This window comes from Sebastes fasciatus, chromosome 4 (assembly GCF_043250625.1).
Source record: "Sebastes fasciatus isolate fSebFas1 chromosome 4, fSebFas1.pri, whole genome shotgun sequence".
Lineage (NCBI taxonomy): Eukaryota > Metazoa > Chordata > Actinopteri > Perciformes > Sebastidae > Sebastes > Sebastes fasciatus.
The window spans coordinates 13,300,067-13,318,576 of NC_133798.1; the positions used below are offsets into that span (position 1 = coordinate 13,300,067).

General features: G+C 39.6%; 1 protein-coding gene across 2 annotated transcripts in view; it reads left to right on the plus strand.

Annotated features, from left to right (window-relative positions):
* The window catches only part of necab2 (N-terminal EF-hand calcium binding protein 2), a 148,861-nt gene extending 130,608 nt beyond the window's left edge, over positions 1–18,253 (plus strand). For both annotated transcript variants that reach the window (XM_074632134.1, XM_074632133.1), the window contains 4 exons: positions 7,009–7,121; positions 12,953–13,030; positions 13,853–13,944; positions 16,830–18,253. In XM_074632134.1, the coding sequence (XP_074488235.1) occupies positions 7,009–7,121; positions 12,953–13,030; positions 13,853–13,944; positions 16,830–16,858 (312 nt within the window). In that variant the 3' untranslated portion in view covers positions 16,859–18,253. The remainder of the gene's footprint in view (positions 1–7,008; positions 7,122–12,952; positions 13,031–13,852; positions 13,945–16,829) is intronic.
* Positions 18,254–18,510: the final 257 nt, after the last annotated feature.

The window sequence follows — 18,510 nt, forward strand, 5'->3', positions numbered from 1 at the left end:
GGAAAATCCCAACGTACACACTCTTACACTGTTTAATATCATCATGTTCCAATTCATTTAACTGCATTTTAAACATGTGCCCACCACTGTAACTCTACATTGTCTATTTAATCTATAATTTCCTAAATTAATGCAACAGTAAGAAAACATAAATGAATGTCTGAGTCTTTGTGAAAACTGCTGGAGTGGCGTTTTTAAGAAGAAATTTCTTCCTAAGAACAGTTGGTGAATGAGGCCCAATGTCCTTAAAATTCCAGCAAAATCAAAGCTATTCACGACGACTTTATTGATTTCGTCATGTCATTTGTATTAATCTGTTTCATTGGCATTTATATTAATCTATTTTATTGTAGTCTGAATCTTCTGATGAAACGCACAGCATTCTGCAGCTTCTGTACATCTAAATGATATTGTTGCCTAGAGGGGTTATGTGCTGTAGCTAATAACTGGCATCCCTGCCGTGACTGCAAGATGCCAGACTAGCTAAGATAACCATCTCCTGTCTCCATCTTCTTATTTAGCACATGAGTGATATCAATCTTCACATCTAACTCTTGACAAGAAAGTGAATTTCCCAAATCATTCCTTTAAATGCATGAAAACCTTGTAATACCAATATCTAATCTGTTCCGTGTGTGCTCTTGCTTGTGCTATTAGATTATCCCTATTTTTGTAATCTGATTGCTCCAGTTGTAGTCTTCAGCTTTTTTACATTCATCTGGTTAGTCTATTCTCAGACCATCAAGACATAGAGTGGTTTGCCTGTTACTGTAAGTTTCTGAACTTCAGTGCGAAAAAAATGACAGGGCCTGGAAGAAAAAGGTCATGTGACCTGTTACATTCATAGATATACCTTTGATGCTGACCACAAAGGTTAGCAGTACGGTGCAGACAAAGCCAGAGAGTTAGAGGCTCACGATTTATCACCTCTGCAGGTCCACAGCGTCAGAGGGGAGCAGATGTAATCGTACTGATTTGGTCAGGGAGGCAGGATGGTTAATGGAGTGGTAGTGATTAGATTAACAGAGGCTGCTGGGCAATGTAGTGTTTCTAATTGAGTTGGTAGGATGTCTGTGTGTATTGTGTGTGTGTGCTCATGTCTGAAGGTAGTCTGTACAGCGCTCATCATAAGCCTGTCAGGTTCTATCACTTTTACGGAGGCTTCACACATACATACGCACCATGCAATCATCGCCTCATAAATCACATGCACACAACATGTATCTTTACGGACGAACAACCAGGTGTTCACTCTTGCAGTTTCATGTTGCAGTAATGCTTTTGCCTCATGATACCAATTTAAGTTAATGGCAGCAGATAAACAGGGATGTCAAGAGATAAACAGTCATTACATGCCAATAAAACAGACAATCAAAGTGACGGAGGCACTCTTACGCACAAGTGGATGCAGATGTGTTGAACACTTAGAGCCTGCGTGTGAAGCTACAAGCTGCAAAGAGCTGTAGCTAATATCTGCTAAATATAGCGAGTTCTCTCTTATAAGGATGTTTTTCAACAAGCCATTTCCAGTTACACAGCTGCATAATCTGATATGTAACATGTGTCCTGATAACAGCACTTCCTGTGTCTGCAGTCACTGCCAGTATCTTAAAGATTATTCGGGGATATTTCTCCGGGAGTGAAAGATTAAAACCGAACCAGACAGTGGTAAAAAAATAGCAGGGGTTACCAACAGGGTAACCAGAGAGAGAGAGAGAGCAGTAGTGATTTCCATACAGATAAATACAGTAGGATGAATCATATCTGTATTCTAGAAGAAACCCAGAATGAGGATAGAGAGAGAGAAGCACAGGGAGTAAGGATAGAAGAGTTGGAAGAGGATTAGTGTTGGGTAGAAAGGGTTAGGTGAGGTAAAAATGAAGTAGGACGAGAGGAAGATAAGCCAATGCCATGCCAAATTGACTAGTAAGTACTTTTGGAAAATGGAAGAGGAGAGGAAGTGGCTAAATACTAATCAAACACTTAAGGAAGAATGCAACTAAAACATTTCAGCACAGTCAAAAAGTTTGTGATGTGTCATGCATTTCTAGGTTTCGTTCGTGCTTGTGTGTAGACTTTGAAAACAGAGTTTAAGAGTAAAAGTTGCTGCTGATAACTTTAGTTCTTCCCCACAAGGCTCATTTCTTTGCCCGTTTTATTCAATTACATATACATTTATCCCATACAGATGGAGCCACCTAGAATTTCCCCTGCAAACACACCCATGCAAACACACCCATTCATTCATATTGCAGGGTGTCACCAAGAGATGGTGCTTCCTTCACAAAAACATATACAGTGGAAATCGCTTATAGTGATCACGTCTGTCAAGGTCAAATTGATCACTATATTGTATGATTATTATAATCTTTGTTCTTGTGCATCATTTCTCATGCAGATTACCACCTATGACATTTGTATATTTATAACATGAATACAAAGTAATGAAACGGTTCGCTATTCACTGGCTCGCTGCCAATTCTCCTGCCTTTTACCTCACCAAAGGTGAGACATTGGCGTTTTTGGCCGGCTCAGCAGCACAAGCGTGCATGCAGATGAACGGTGGCCCTTTGCAGGGGCTCCTCGGGCTTTCACCCAGGAGCCGCATGGAGGGAGACAGGCGCCGGTCTGCATGAGCTGCCGTAGCTGGTCGGCAGAGTTTCACTTTGGGGGCATTAACGTTACGTGACGAGGTGTTATCAATCCACTTGACGAGGGCGGCTTCGACCACAGGTGCGCTCTCCGTGCGCATTAGTTTTTCGTTCGGAAAAAATTACTTTACTTTTCCCATTATGATTTCACTGTGCACGCAGCCTCAGCCTCAGGTATCCAGCTGGAAAGCAGACGGTTCGCGAGGGAAAGTATCAAGGGAATAAAGTAAAAAACACAAAAAATTCAATTAACGTTAGTCTAACGTAGTTTTATAATGTTTTTCTATATGTTTTCATGTATGAAAAGACCCCAAATGAACACTGTAAGCGGACTACTTGATTACTATAATCAAATTATTTAAACACTGTTTGTAAAGGAATGATTCTGTCCCAAGCTTTTCGATCCATATAAGCGGTTTCCACTGTACCACTGAAGTACACTGAAGGTTTCTTTGTTCAGGCCATGGTTTGCACTATATGTTTCTCAGACTTACAGGAGTTGCTTGAACTTCAATAATGTTTGCTGCCCCTCAGTTATCAATAGTTATTATTTACCTATTCACCTACCTTTTCACTTCAAGACTGTGTCCTATATCATCGTTACGCAGATGACACCCAGCTGTGTTTCTCAGTTATTCATGAGAATTGAATAAAAACTGTCTGGATTGCCTCTGCACCTGAATACTGATAAGAATCAAGTTCTGGTAATTGGTTCTGATCATATTTCACTTAGTAATCAGTAGCCTTCATTTCTTTTTGCCTAGACTACTGCAGTGCAGTTCATTATTCACTTATCTTAATGATGCAGTGGTTTTCTGTCTACAAATGGTGCAGAATGCAAATGCAAGACTTCTGAAACAATCTGCCTCGCTGACACTTTGTGAGCTGGGATGAATGAGCGCAAACATGAAGATGTTGTGTACTACTTGTGTGTTATCTGATCTGAATATCTGTATGTTGCTATGTGTATATCTGTATGTTTCAGTGTATTGGCTGTGGAAACAAATATCCCTCTGGGACAAATACATCTTAATCCAACAAACACCAGACGTAGAGAACATATCTCTTTGGTCCGAGCGGTCCGACTATTCTAGTCATTAATACTGCAGTTATACTGTACATTTCTAGAATTATTATTTATTATTTATATTTAACACACTTAATAGATCCCACTTCTCAGCATTTTGTATGTACTTATACACACTGTGGTGTTTATAACACAATGTTATATATATATATTGTAGTCTTAATGCAAACATGTGTACATATTGCTTTTATTCTCATTTCTTATATTGTATTTCTAATATATTGTAGCATTATGTACATACTTTACATGTTACATACTCCTTTATTTCTATTTTCTTACATTTCTTTATGTTCATATAAGAGCAGCTGTAACGCCCCAATTTCCCCTCCGGGGATCAATAAAGTATTTCTGATATTCATTTTAGAATTCAATTTATAATTCTGTTGAGTACTCTTATACCCTCCATAGTTCTGCTTTACATTTCAGAACTTTAAACCCCTTATTCTTGACCAAAACCCCTCAAATCTGACAACCAAAGGTGGTTAAAAGTTCTACGGTCTAGGCTTAAGATGAAGTGGGATCGTGTTTTTACTGTTTTAGCTCCCATACTGTGGAACAAAGTCCTCCTCAGTATCAGGTCAGCTGAGTCAGTGGCACATTTTATAATGCTTTCAAAACCCACTTGTATAGACGGGTGTGTTTACAACTTCTTTTAAATCATTTTTTACTCCAATGGTTTTTTGCTTATTTACTTTTCACTTTTCGAGGCCTCTCAAGGATTGTCAAGTCATTACGGATAATGTTGCAAATTCCTATCAGTGAAAAAGAAGAAGACATGGCAGTAAAAGTCAACTGCAGGAAAGAATTAGACATTATGTATTCATATCTAACAGAATAAGATTACCTGAGGATAGATTTTTTTAACAGAGTGTGTGTGTGTGATATTTTAGTGTGTATGTGAGTGTGCATGAATGTGTCTCAGTGAGACACTGCTGGAGTTATCTAGGTCATAGTGGATGAATTTTTAATTATTGTACTGTAGTGAGCTGTATACAGTAACGATGCCACATAAAAAGCTGAAGATAGCAGTTAATCTTGTCAGATCAAAACCAATGCAGCAGCATGTTTGTGGTTCTTCTTGTTATAAATGGGATTTATAAAATCATTGCAAATGATCCTCCAGGCTCTAATTGTACAGCACCACTTCCAGACACACACACACAAACTAAAGCTTCTGTTACATAATGTGCGACTGGGAAGGGAGATAGTGTATTGTACAGAAAGTTAAGATCAAACAGAGAAGTGTTGCAACAAAAGATCTGTCCAAACGCTCTCTCACACAAACAAACACACAAAGTTCACTGGAGATGTTATAGTTGCATCTTATGCGTCATATGCCGTGTTTCAACTGCATGGTACGGCTCTGCTCTACTTGACTCAGGGCGCTTTCTCTATGCAGTGTTTCCACTGCAGATAGTACCCCCTCAGTGTAGGCGGGATTCTCAGCTGATCACCGTAGCGACGCAATGTGAACTGCATTGACATCATCTTCAACGTTACACTTGCTAAATTCTTTCACCGGCAACCAAACTCGTCTGCACTTTGTCAATTGTATGGCGTAGTGTGTCCGGCGTAATATGTCCGCTTAATGTGTACGCTGTAGTGTACGCCGTAGTTTTGCGGGCTGCCATTATTTTTTATCTCGGTTGAGTAAATAGAAATATTGCAGTCGCTATTGATGGTAGCTTGGCTATATAAAAAACGGCAGGTTTGTGCAGGATGTCCCGTGTCTTCTGATATTGGCTCAGCTTATAGTGAGTATACACAACGAAAGGCGGACAAGTCAGTGTGATGATGTTTCGTAGTCTTATTTAGCCACTTATTAGCAACCACCTTTTTTTAAGACACATAAAGGCTTCAAAATTCAAAAGTGGGATATTTATTGATGTATCTAATGTTGTAGAACCAAACGTTAAAATTTCTTAAGCTTGTGTTAATGACAGATCTTATTTCAGGCATCTTACTAAAAACCCATTCAAAAGACCCACTGACTTCCAGACGAGGGAACCAAAAGTGCTAATCTGCTAACTCATTTTCGGATTTTAGGACTCATTCCTGTAGCACTCTGTTGGTACCATGCCCAACTTTAGCAAATTCAAACGCGAAAATAACCTTTTTTAATGTGTAATAAACTGAAGTGGACTGCTTAGTGGAAATGCAGCTATAGACTGCTGGGTCCCAAGGACACGTCCATCAAAACATTTCTATAGGCTGTGTGAGATTATGAATATTTTGCTTTTACCTGCAGGAGACGTGGACTGTGGCAAGGCACTGCCTCATGCTTAGCTTGTTAACAATGGCTAAATATCACTAAACACAAAGTACAGCTGAGGCTAATGGGAATGTCATTAGATTTGCAGTAATGGACAAATTGAAATTGAAAAGTTGTCACATTCATCACATCAATGTGCCAAATATCATTTGAATTACATAGTTGTCGAGATTTCGATTTTGAAATGTTAATGCAATTGTGGTGCTTAAAAAGTCAGAGATCAACTAAGTCATTAGGATTCATCTTTCGGGGCCCATAAATGTCTGTACTAAATTTCATGGCAATCCATCCATTCGTTTTTGAGATATTTCAGTCTGGGCCAAAGTGTTGGACCAACAGACCAACATCGCTATCCCTACAATAAAATGAATCAACTATTCAGTCACTGTAGCCTAAGATGATATATTGAATATGCAATCCCGTGTAACAATGTAACAAAGAAACATTTGTATTAAATGTATCTGTGAACTTAGCGGTTGTGGCTCAGAGGTAGAGCGGGTCATCCCCCAATCATAGCTGATAGTTAAATCTGATCCAAACCCCTTTACAGTACATACAATGTTGAGCTCCACAAAACACTGTTCCTCGCCATTATTGGTTCACTATTAAGACCATATACTAGATGGCAATAAGGGAACACTTGAATAAACCTCATTCATTTTAATTATAGGCTGGTGTTACGGATGATCCTACATTATCTAGTGGTCAGTGGTCACCTTTGTAGTCTGTGAGTTTCAAAAGACTATAAACAGTCCTATCCTAAAAAGCATTTTAAGCTGAAGTCATCATTGAGTCCATTTCATGTTATAGTGTTGAGTGTGTATATCCAGAACATTTCCCTCTGGGCCAGTTTCTTTAAAATATCACCTCCTCTAGTAGGCATCATAACTTGAATGTTTGTATTTCTATCTGTCGGCTTGTGACAAACACAATGGCTTAAGGTAATATAAAAATGTCGGCACAAAATTAACATCCCCTTTCTCTCTCTTCCTCTGCAGTCCTTGCTGCTGATTCGTCAAGAGATGGTCGTTTCCCAGAAGAAGCTCGGCGACTTTTGCGAGGCTCTGAAGCAGTACCTGAAGAATGTCTCCACTCAGAGAGACTGCTTTCAGTAAGTCTCACTACTACATTTTCACGACTGCCGCCGCTGTTGCTGCTGCTGCAGAGCGCAGCACCATAACCCTAATCATTTTTAATATTTAATGTGCTCCATTTTCAGTGTCAGAATCTCACTGTTTTTCTCACTTTATTAAGTACTACCACAAATATTCCCTCCTCTGGTTGTGGATTGTGTCAGTATTCTTTGGTGTTCATGCACACACGCACGCAAAAGAAACTTTTTCAGTGAAGCTTTGAGTGGGTATTTCGTCATTATTGTTCCAAAATCTGAGAAAGAAACTGCTGCAACTCCCACGTGGTTTGGATCAGTCAGATACTAATATCATGCCGCATTCCCACTGCGTATAATATTGTACCTGTAATATAGTCTCATAGACACATACTGTGTGTATTATAAACCTCCTGTGCTTCCCACTTGGAGCCTCAGGGTGCTTTGAAACAGTCTAATATCCAGAGAGATTTCTCCAAATCCCAGACTCAATATGATGTATGCATAGTCCAGAGTCATCTTCTGCATATACCCTTGGCAAGACTTCAAGGTTCTGGCTCTACTGCATTTCTTCTATTAGTGTTAGAGTTTCTACCACTGCAGTCTGTACTTTGGGATAAAGGGTCTGCAAGAGGGGCAGAGACAGAGGTATAAGGCTTGACCACGCCATATACTGTAGCACAGAATACATAGTGCATTTGCATAATATTCAATACTTTTGGAGTAATTATCTCCGCCAAGGCCGAAGGCGTAGGAAGGAGGTTATGTTTTCACCGGCGTTGGTTTGTTGGTTTGTTGGTTTGTTGGTTTGTTGGTTTGTTGGTTTGTTGGTTTGTTTGTTTGTCCGTTTGCAGAATTATTCCAAAAGTCCGCGATGGATTTGAATGACATTTTTTGAAGGGGTGGGGTGTGGCACAATGAACAATCCATTTGATTTTGGTGGGGATCCGGATCTTGATCCGGATTAAGGAATATTTTTAAGGATTCCAATCAGCCAGAAAATTAAGACCTCTGGGTATAACACATGCGCAGTGTAACTGATGATGCGTTGATGACGCATGACCCCGCCTCTTTCCTTCAGAGAGAGACAGAGAGAGAGCGGGGGGTGGGCGGGAACAACTGTAGAATCGGCGTTTTTTCACATTAAACATGATATCAGGAACACATGGAGGGAATTTCTCCAAATCTGGCACAAACGTCCACTTAGACTCGAGGATGAACTGATTAGGTTTCGTTCTTCAAAGGTCCAGGTCACTTGACCCTCATATCTGTCCCATTCTCAAGAACGCGACTTAACCACTTATCTCCCTTCATTCGTTCTGAGAAAACAGATGTTTAATATTGAGATATTTACGGAAATTACATACAATATAGCCAACAGCAGTAGGAAACTTTCAGGCAATCTCCTGGCGAGCTCTCTCCAGCCAGCTGTCACCTTATTTCGTTTTTTGGAGTGAAATGATTTCAAGGCGAGAAACAGCTGGGTGTCTGACAGAAGTTCAGCTCAAAACGGTCACGCTGTGTTGCTCACAGCCAGGCGATTCCAATAAAAAAGGACAAGGTTCTTAAGCTGCAACTCTTCATTTGTTACATTTTATATGTAGTAAAATGCGCAACTACTGAAATCTGTGTCTGTGATAACATTTGGCTGCTGAGGTCAGGGCAGGCTAAGATAGCGTTGATAAGATAGCGTTGATAAGATAGCGTTGATAAATTTGACACCCTAGCTGTTGTCCGTGGTGCTGATCTAAGGCTGGTTTGCAGTATCGGAGTTGCATGGTGAGCCTCTCCATGGTGGCATAGCAATTGTCTGCGAGCATGAGCTGGTGTTTGGGGCGAGGGCCCAAGAAAAGAATTTGCACCGGAGTCAATCACAATTATGTTACGCTGCTGGACTCAAAGATGAACTTATTCGATTTTGGTGGTCAAGGGTCAAAGTCACTGTGCGTGTCACGTCCGTTCCATTCTCGTGATATGCTAATTATGATGAATTCACACAAATGTCTAATGGGATAAAATGATGATTTTGGACAGACTTGGATGTAAACTGCAACATGACTGGTTGGCGGAGGCATACAACTGCGAGGCGGTTTATTTTGTGTTGAATATGAAGTTGAAACATGAGAAATAATTTTTTAGAGGAAGAAGTTATGAACTCATTGATTGTAAAAATGCTCCATTACAAATGAAAATCCAGTTTTGCTCAGTGTTTTTGTCTTTTACTATCAGTACCTTTATCCAGCCATTTTCAAACACCATTTTCTGTAATCCACAAATTTTCAAGATTTTTCAGGGTCTGGTTCATAACAAATAAAAAGCCTTACTTCAGTAAGTCCCACACTGAGATCAATAAATAGCACACACAGGTGAAAGGGGCCGTCAGATGAATCACTACAGTTATTCTGGTGATTCTGTTTTTTGTTTGTTTTTAGCATTATCTTTTTCACTGGCTTGTTGTTACATTTGTTACTCTCTTATTTTATCAGTAAGCACAGTCAGGCAGCACAATGCTTATACTGTAGGTAGCTGAAGTAAATAATGCATGAGGCAGAGGAAGCTTTGTTGATAGAGGAAGCCTTCTCATTACACTTGAATAGACATTTCTCCCCTGTGTCCTGTCTCGTTCTTTCTCTCTCTTGTGTCACTGTGTATCTTTCCTTTTCTCTCTCCTCATTTCCTCATTCATTCTTGCACAAACTAACTAATATATACAGTTTATTTAGTCTCTGCCTTCCCTGTTCGTTATCTTTACGGGTGAATGCGTGATTACATGCGCAATCACTTTATCATTTCCTCCAGCGGAGCTCACACACCTCAAGTTATTTCTTTTAAAGCCCTTTTCACAGTTACCAGATACAGTAGCAGCAGCCTGTCCCCCCAGTGCCCTCCTCAGGTTCAGGAAAGAACTATCTTTTAGACTGTGTATACACTGCTCAGGCAGAGTGATCAAGTCCAGTCTTCAGACAGACGAAAATACAAGAAGTGGCAAAGTTATACATGTTATTAATCATACTCATCGGTCCAGAGGCTCTGAATACCTGGTTGCGCCTAAACATTTTCCATGAACAGAGGTTTTCACATTTCACTCATCATTAATTAGTTTTATATATATTATGGAGCCCCAAAGTGTTCAATATTAGATAGATAAGAAATACATTAAAAGATGATAATCATATTAATAAACTGTACTAAAGTATGTTAAAAAAATACATTGAAATAATTTGAGAAATCATTAAAACTCTTTTAATGAAACGTTATTTCATATTTTTTTAAATATTGTAGTAACAAGAAACAACTGCTCCTTTTCCAGTGATTGTGATAGGGAAAATGTTTTTTTGGCACTATACTATAACTTTTTTAATTTTTTTGACATACTATGCTATAACTTTTTTTCAATATACTGTATGAAGGCTTTTTAAAAATGTTTTGACATACTATACCGTGACTTTTTTTTATTTTTTCAACATACTATACTACGACTTTTTTTGACGTATTATACTATGACTTTTTATTTTTTCAACAAAATATTGTATACTATGACTTTTTTTGACATACTATACTATGACATTTTATAATTTTTTCGACAAACTATAGTATGACTTTTTTTTATTTTTTCGAGATACTATACTATGACTTTTTTTCAACATAGTACACTATCAATTTTTATTTTTTCCACATACTATACTATGACTTTTTTACAACATACTATATTGTGATTTTTTTATGGTATTCTATACTTTGACTTTTTTATGACATATGTCACAGCTTGGTCCCTAGGCTGCGACAGAAATAGGAGACCAGATGAGTTTAACAATAATAGATAAGCATATTTATTTACAAAAATAACAATTAAGAATGGAAACAAGTGGAAGTCATTTGTCAGTCATGTAAGCATGTGTGGATGTGTGAAAATGTCTGTAGCAATAGAAAAACAGAAGGCAGCCGTTCCCATGAGGGACGAGAGAGGAATCCTGTGTGAAAGTGGTGAGCTTTTATATCCGGAACCACACCGGGTCCAGGTGTTGCTCATGAAGCTGATGATGACCAGATGATGACCCAGATCCTGTAAAACAAAGAAGAGCCATTAAAGAGGACACAGGGACACCTAGTGAAGTGGATCGTTGTCATCTACTATACTGTGATGTGTAAAATATAGCCTCTTGTCTACGTTCCAACCCTCACCTATGGTCATGAGCTCTGGGTAGTGATCGAAAGAATGAGGTGGCAGATACGAGCGGCCACAATGAGTTTCTTTTGTGGGGTGGCCGGGCTCAGCCTCAGAGGTAGGGTGAGGAGCTCAGACATCCGGAGGGAGCTCGGAGTAGAGCCGCTGCTTCTTCGCGTCGAAAGGGGCCAGCTTGAGGCGGTTCCTTTTTAAGTTGAATTTTCATTCCTGGTGACACAGAAATTCCTCTCACTTAGTAATGATGTGAAGTTTTTTTAAGACAATCATATCAGTAAAATATTGTCCCATTATTACTGTTGGGTATAATCTTAAGTGATTAAAAATGTTGCATTCAGTTAGTCATATGTGTGTACATTTACGCACTATGATACATAACACTACAGTAGTGCCACTACTGCAAATCCTGTTGACATGACAGAAAATATTCCTTTGATTTTATCCTGAGATCTTTGATGGAGCTCAGAATGCCCATTTTTATATACCTGTCGTCACTGTAGAGACTCTGTGGAATAGTTCATCAATCTGCTGTGTAGTACAACAGTACAGGTAATGTACCTGGGCATTTAAGCTTGTACCAGATAACAAAAATTATAACAATGTGAAAGAAGCATAATAGTGTAATTTTAGAGAGGTCTCTGCTTGCACCATGAAAATTGCTTTGAAAATTGGAATGAAAATTCTGTTTGTGATAAGAGGTACCCTGAGCAGGCATTTATGCAAGTGTAATTTCATGCCGAAACAAGTGCCAAAATTGTAGTGCTCCGCCTGATTTGCATAACCACAACCTCAGCTGCTCCACTCCTCTCATCTCTATGCATTTAGAGCTGGACAATTACCAAACAGGGGTAAGAGCAAAAAAATGGAATCGAGTCAAATGAAAATGGGATCGCAATATGTTGGTGCCGCCACTTTGTTTTTACTGGCACTAAATCAAACATCGTCAAACACTCTTTGTATCTCAGGACATTGTCTTACAATGACTCATTGAGTTTTAGTAGTTCATGGTAATATTGTAGCAAATGTTTAGACAGATGTTAAGATTATAAACATTAAAATGAGACTACAGTACAGTGGACATGTGATCAACAAAACTAAAGCCCTTGTTCATTACAGTAAAATGTACCCTTTAAAGTGCCTTATAGAATTGGCCAATAACATCTAACTTCCCTCATGCATTGACCTGGTCACACATTGTTCCATTGTATTATTGCAAGTTTCATTTTTATAGATGGAATGCAATCTTCAAGCCCTCATCATGGCGTTATGTGCTGTGGCATCAATATTGTGCAGGATGAGGAAACAATTCACCATCCTTTTTTCCTGAAATCCAAACTATTATTGCGTGTATGTTTCTTTTTCATTCCAATAATATGTCTTTAATGTTAACCTGTCATGACATATTTTTCCTCCACTTTCTACCACTACCTCATAACCTCTCCATCCTCCATCTTTCCTCTCTTTTACTCCCTTTTCCACCATTCTCTTTTGCTATATCTAATATATTTCCTTCACTTATGCCATCAATCATCTGTATACCCGCATCTCTTCCTTCCTCCTTGATCCACCATTCTGTCATAACTCTCACTTCCTCACCACCTTGCCTCCTCTATTATCCACTCATTGCCATTCTCCTCTGTCTCTGCTCCAGTGTGACTGCGGTGCGTCTGCCGGACGGTTTATCCTTCGTCGTCTACGAGTTCTGGGATGGAGAGGAGGAGTGGAAGAGGTGAGTTTTCAATCACAAGTGGCTTAAAAATAATAATATTTCAATCTTAAACCTAAGCCCCTGGCTAATATCTGTCGCTCATGCAAGTATTAAGAGCTTTTTTTTATTTTCTGTGACTTGTGGGAACAAGTTTGTAAGAAAAGCATTGATGCAGTTAAAGCAGCAGTTTTGCTGCGATACTAAAAATGAGTCGAATCAATAGGCCGAATAAAACAACTGTAAAAGCGGAGGAAGGCCCATTGGTGCAAAATGTGTAATTTTCTAATGCACCTTAAAAGTCATTACTGAGTGTGGACATTCATTTTGATTCTGAAAACGCCTGCGAGTCAGCACTCTGGCTCCTCTGAAAGTTTTTTTGGAGCTGATCGTGCCGTTTCTTGCTGCCATTGTTTTCATTGATTGGTGATTGGCAAATAAAGGGAGCGCTCGCTTTTCTTCCATTACTGTCATGAGCCTGTTGGAAAAATTCCTCCATCCACATTTAATTAGCATTCTGCGGCCATTCGCTCACCCCAGAGTTGCTGAAGCACTCGAGTTGCGTCAGGTCATCATGATTTAGTGATGGTGCTGGTGCTGGGCATGAGGAGAGGCTGCTGATGTAGCTGCCTGCTGATCTGAGTTTCTGCTCCACTGCTCGCAGCATCCCGCTGCCATTAATATTTCAGCTCTTACAGTAAAGGCTAGGGGCCGTGCTAAGCGGCTTGAGGCCATGTGTGCGTTTAAGAGTGGCTGTGCAGATGCATGTGCACATATATGTTGTGTGCGTAGCTATGTGTGTGTGTGTGTGTGTGTGTGTTCTCTCACCCTCCCTTCTGATTCCAGGCACCTCCAGTCGGCCCCCAACAAAGCCTTTCAGCATGTGAAGGTGGATACACTGTGCCAGCCGGAGACCGTGTCCTCTGTAGCCGTGCCAGGTCAGTGGTGAACTACTACAGAGTACAACAACAGAGGGAACTTTACTTTGCCTGTGGAAAAAACCTTGTCAAATCTGAGTCTGTGTTTGAGTCTGAGTTAAAAAGAAGAAAACACATGGGCATTTACATTATGAGTGTGTAAGAGTAGGATTCAGTGTGTTTTGAGAGTGATCCACATTACGGGCTAAGGCCTTGTCCACACGTACATGGATAGCTTTTAGGGCTGTCAGTCAATTACAATATTTAACGTGATTAATTGCATGATTGTCCATAGTTAATCGCGATTAGTCGCAAATCAATCGCACATTTTTTATCTGTTCAAAATGTACCTTAAAGGGAGATTTGTCAAGTATTTAATACTCTTATCAACATGGGAGTGGGCAAATATGCTGCTTTATGCAACTGTATGTATATATTTATCACTGGAAATCAATTAACAACACAAAACAATTACACATATTGTCCAGAAACCCTCACAGGTACTGCATTTAGCATAAAGAATATGCTCAAATCATAACATGGCAAACTGCAGCCCAACAGGCAACAACAGCTGTCAGAGTGTCAGTGTGCTGACTTGACTATGACTTGCCCCAAACTGCATGTGATTATCATAAAGTGGGCATGTCTGTAAAGGGGAGACTCGTGGGTACCCATAGAACCCATTTACATTCACATATCTTGAGGTCAGAGGTCAAGGGACCCCTTTGAAAATGGCCATTCCAGTTTTTCCACACCAAAATTTAGCGCAAGTTTGGAGCGTTATGTATTTTCATCTGGACAAAGATTTTTTTTAAAGCATGCTTGTGTGGACAAGCTTTTTTTTGTTGAGAACGAAGGAGGAAAAACATTTACAAAACTACACATGAAGGTGGGACTAGGCCTAAAAGTAAGAATGGGTCTGTTCCAATACCCAAACTAGACTTTGAAGTAGTCAAGTGACATCCTGTATCTCTGGTAGCTGCCAACAGTGCGGCCAGAGCTCACTGGCACACTCGTGGTTTCTGTCTGATAAAGTTTGTTAGGAAACAAACAGGGACATATTCACTAATAATATTGATAATAGGATATGATAACTAATGTTTATGCTATTCCTATATTATTCTTATCAGTCTCATCAGGAAGAACAGACTCTTTTATATTAAGTGATAACCATCTGTGGGTTCTGCTATAGTTGCATAGTATTCAGGTGTGAATACTAATATTCAGGCTGAATCCAGCATGTCATAAACGTCAACTTCTTGAAGTGTAATAATAATTAAATGGAGAACATTCTTAATTTGCCGATTATTTTTTTATTGATGAGTAATTGAGTGTTTAGTTTGTAAAATAGCAGAAAAAAGTTTCTGCAGAGCCCGAGGTGGCGCCTTAAAATAGCTTGTTTTGTCCAAACCCAAAGATATTCAATATAATAAAGATATACTGTAAAGCTGAGAAAATCAGCAAATCCTCACATATGAGATGCTGAGAACAATGAATGTTCGGCATTTTTATGCCTCCAAGCCGGCGATAGCCATGGCCGAATGCATAATGTTTTCGGGTTGTACGTCTGTCTGTAGGTCCAGATCACTCTTGTGAACGTGATATTTCAGGAACACTGTGAGGGAATTTCTTCAAATTTGGCACAAACGTCAACTTGCACTCAACTGATTCGATTTTTTTGGTCAAAGGTCAAGGTCACTGTGACCTCACAACGCCCCATTCCCAAGATATCCCATGAACGCCTTGCACGAAATTCTTCAGATTTGGCACAAATGTCCACTTAGACTCAAAGATAAACTGATTTGATTTTGGTGGTCAAGGTCACTGTGACCTCACAAACGTCCCATTCTTGTGAACATAATATCATATATACATAATATATTGGAATTTCTTCCAATTTGGCACAAATGTCCACTTGGACTCAAGGATAAACGGTCATGTCTAGAAGGTAACCTGCAAATTGCGAAATCTGATCTGAGATCTGCAAAAACTTTTGCGAGACTCACTGGCCGACGATCTATCCTAACCATAACTATTCGAGATCAATGCCTAACCTTAAAAATCTAGCGAGAGTTTTCCCAACCTACAGGTTGCCTTCTAGACACTACCAGGGTAAACAGATTTGATTTTGGTGGTCCGAGGTCAAAGTTCAATGTCACTGTGATCTCACAACCATCCCAATCTTGTGAACGTGATATATCAGGAACGCCTTGAGGGAATTTCTTCAAATTTGGCACAAACGTCCACTTGGATTCAGGCATGAACTGATTAGATTTCTCCTCACAAACACTTTTTTTTCAACCCCCAAGAGGTAATTTTAGTTTTCTTGATAAATTACTTTGATTATTGACCAATTTTGAAAATTGTAGGCGATAAATCACTCAACATTTCAGCGCTGAATAGATAACAATAGAACAAAACAGAATAGAAGTCAGTAATGAATAGAAAATAAGGAAATGGCTGATGACTGAATGATAGTACAGTCTCCTCATAATCCTGTGAAACTGATTAGTGTTGAGTCAGTAAGGCTGGCCGTGTAATTACTTGAAGCTCAGAGGCATTCTGAACAATTAAAGCAACCTGGCACCATTTAAAGCGACTGACACTGGCATGCATCCGAGCTCTGAGGCTGTCAGTGACTTGAAGTGATGCCTGGCAGACTGCCATTTGGACCTTTTTCTTGTCTAACTCTCATTTTTTCTCTCTCTTCTCCCTAACTCTCTGACTTCTTTATGTCTCTGACTTCACCAAATTTCTTCTCATCTCCATTCAATCTGTTCGTCTCATTCCCTCGCACGTCTTTCTGTCTGCGCTCCCCTCTGGGCCTCATTTTCTTTTCAAACCTCTGTCTTTCTCTTTCTAACCTCTTTCTCGCTCGTCATCCCTCTCTCTCTCTCTGTTTGCAGCCGCCTGGTGCAGCGTGAGCAGGGACTGAGCATGAAGATATCCAACGACACACCACGACTCCTGGACACTCCTCACCTCCTCTTGAACTCCCCATCCAACCCTAAAACCTCCTTTTCTCCCCTGCGTTTTACCTGCTCACACCCCCAAACTCCCTTCCTTCAACCCCTCACATTCCTCAACTCTTTTTGTAAGTACATGTTTACACAGTGCAAATGAATGGCGTCAACTGCAGTGAAAATTGAACAAACAGTGCATTTTACAATGTGAGATTACTAATGCGTTTGCATCTCACCATAGTAGTTTGCTGGCTCAAGATATTGAGCATATATATATGTTTCAAGTAGCTTTGGGCCACTGTAAAGTGGAGTTTGTCATGTAGCAAGGACCCTGGCGTTGAGTTTTTCATGTAGCAGTTACTGTTTTTGGGTAGTGCATTCGGGAACGTGGCTTTTTTTTCCCCCACTCCTGTTAGGGTTGACCACAGGTAGCTCATCTAGTTATTTCATAGTAGCTGCTCATTGCACATTTGCTCCCATTTAGTGTTCCAATAATTACATTCTTGTTTTGTAAACTGATCAAATGCTTTGGACATTATTCTCACATCAGCCATTCTGAACTCACATGGACGTGTTGAGTAAAATAAGGACTATCTACAGACCTAGTTGCCAGATTAGCTCGCAATCTCAGGAAATCTGAATGCTTGAATTTAGCTTGAAGGTTAGCTAGCTCCCTAGCTAGCTGTCAAACTTACCTTTCTGAGTGTCTAAGTAACCGAGTTGGGGTTGTGTCAAAAAATATTTATATTACGGTGAAAACCATGAAGGCCTTTGCACGCAGTGAATGGGTTTTTAGAATGAATAAGTACTAAATGTGTAGTTTACGATTTTCTGCACTGATATGGCCAAGAGCTAGAACTACTGGCTCAATAACTTGATAAAAATGTATTCATACAATATAATAGTATATACAACATCCATACATATAACATAATGTCAATTTGAGAGTTTCCCAGAAGGACCTGAAGACAGCACCATTGGTAGATTCTGATAGCTGGCTGTAAAAGGCCAAATGCCATATTAGTCTGAATTTAAGACAACCTCGATTTTGCGAACCCCTGATTTTTTGGGAAAGAAAAGAAGACTTTTGAAGGTATAAGGACTCAATAATACAAGGAAGGCAGATATGACATACCTTCTTCATATCTTTTAAATGTGTTTCATAATAAATAAATCAATTTCATCTCTTGGCAATAACTGTGGACTAGCTGACTGAGGTATTTTCCTACGATTACCACTAACATCAGCATTCACTCAATACTCCTCTATAGGTTATAGTCCTCTGAACAGAAGGGATCTCACGAGAACAGATGCTTCGGCACCAAGTCAACGCCAAAATTCTGAAAATGTGACGTCCCATCGTCCCGGGAACAATAGAAAATATATTCGGGATACTGTAAACTCCCTATCTATGCACCCTAATTTTTCCGTGATAATGCTACATCGTGAACAACAAATGTGTGTTGAAATCGAGATGAGAGCTAGTTAATGTTGGCCGTTAGCAGCCGGTAAGCAGCACAATCCTGCACGGAGCTAACAGCTGACTTTAACAGGAGGTGTCATTGATTTACATTATGGTGTGTTCAGGCTTTATTAAAAGTACTAAAAATAAGTATTGGGCGGT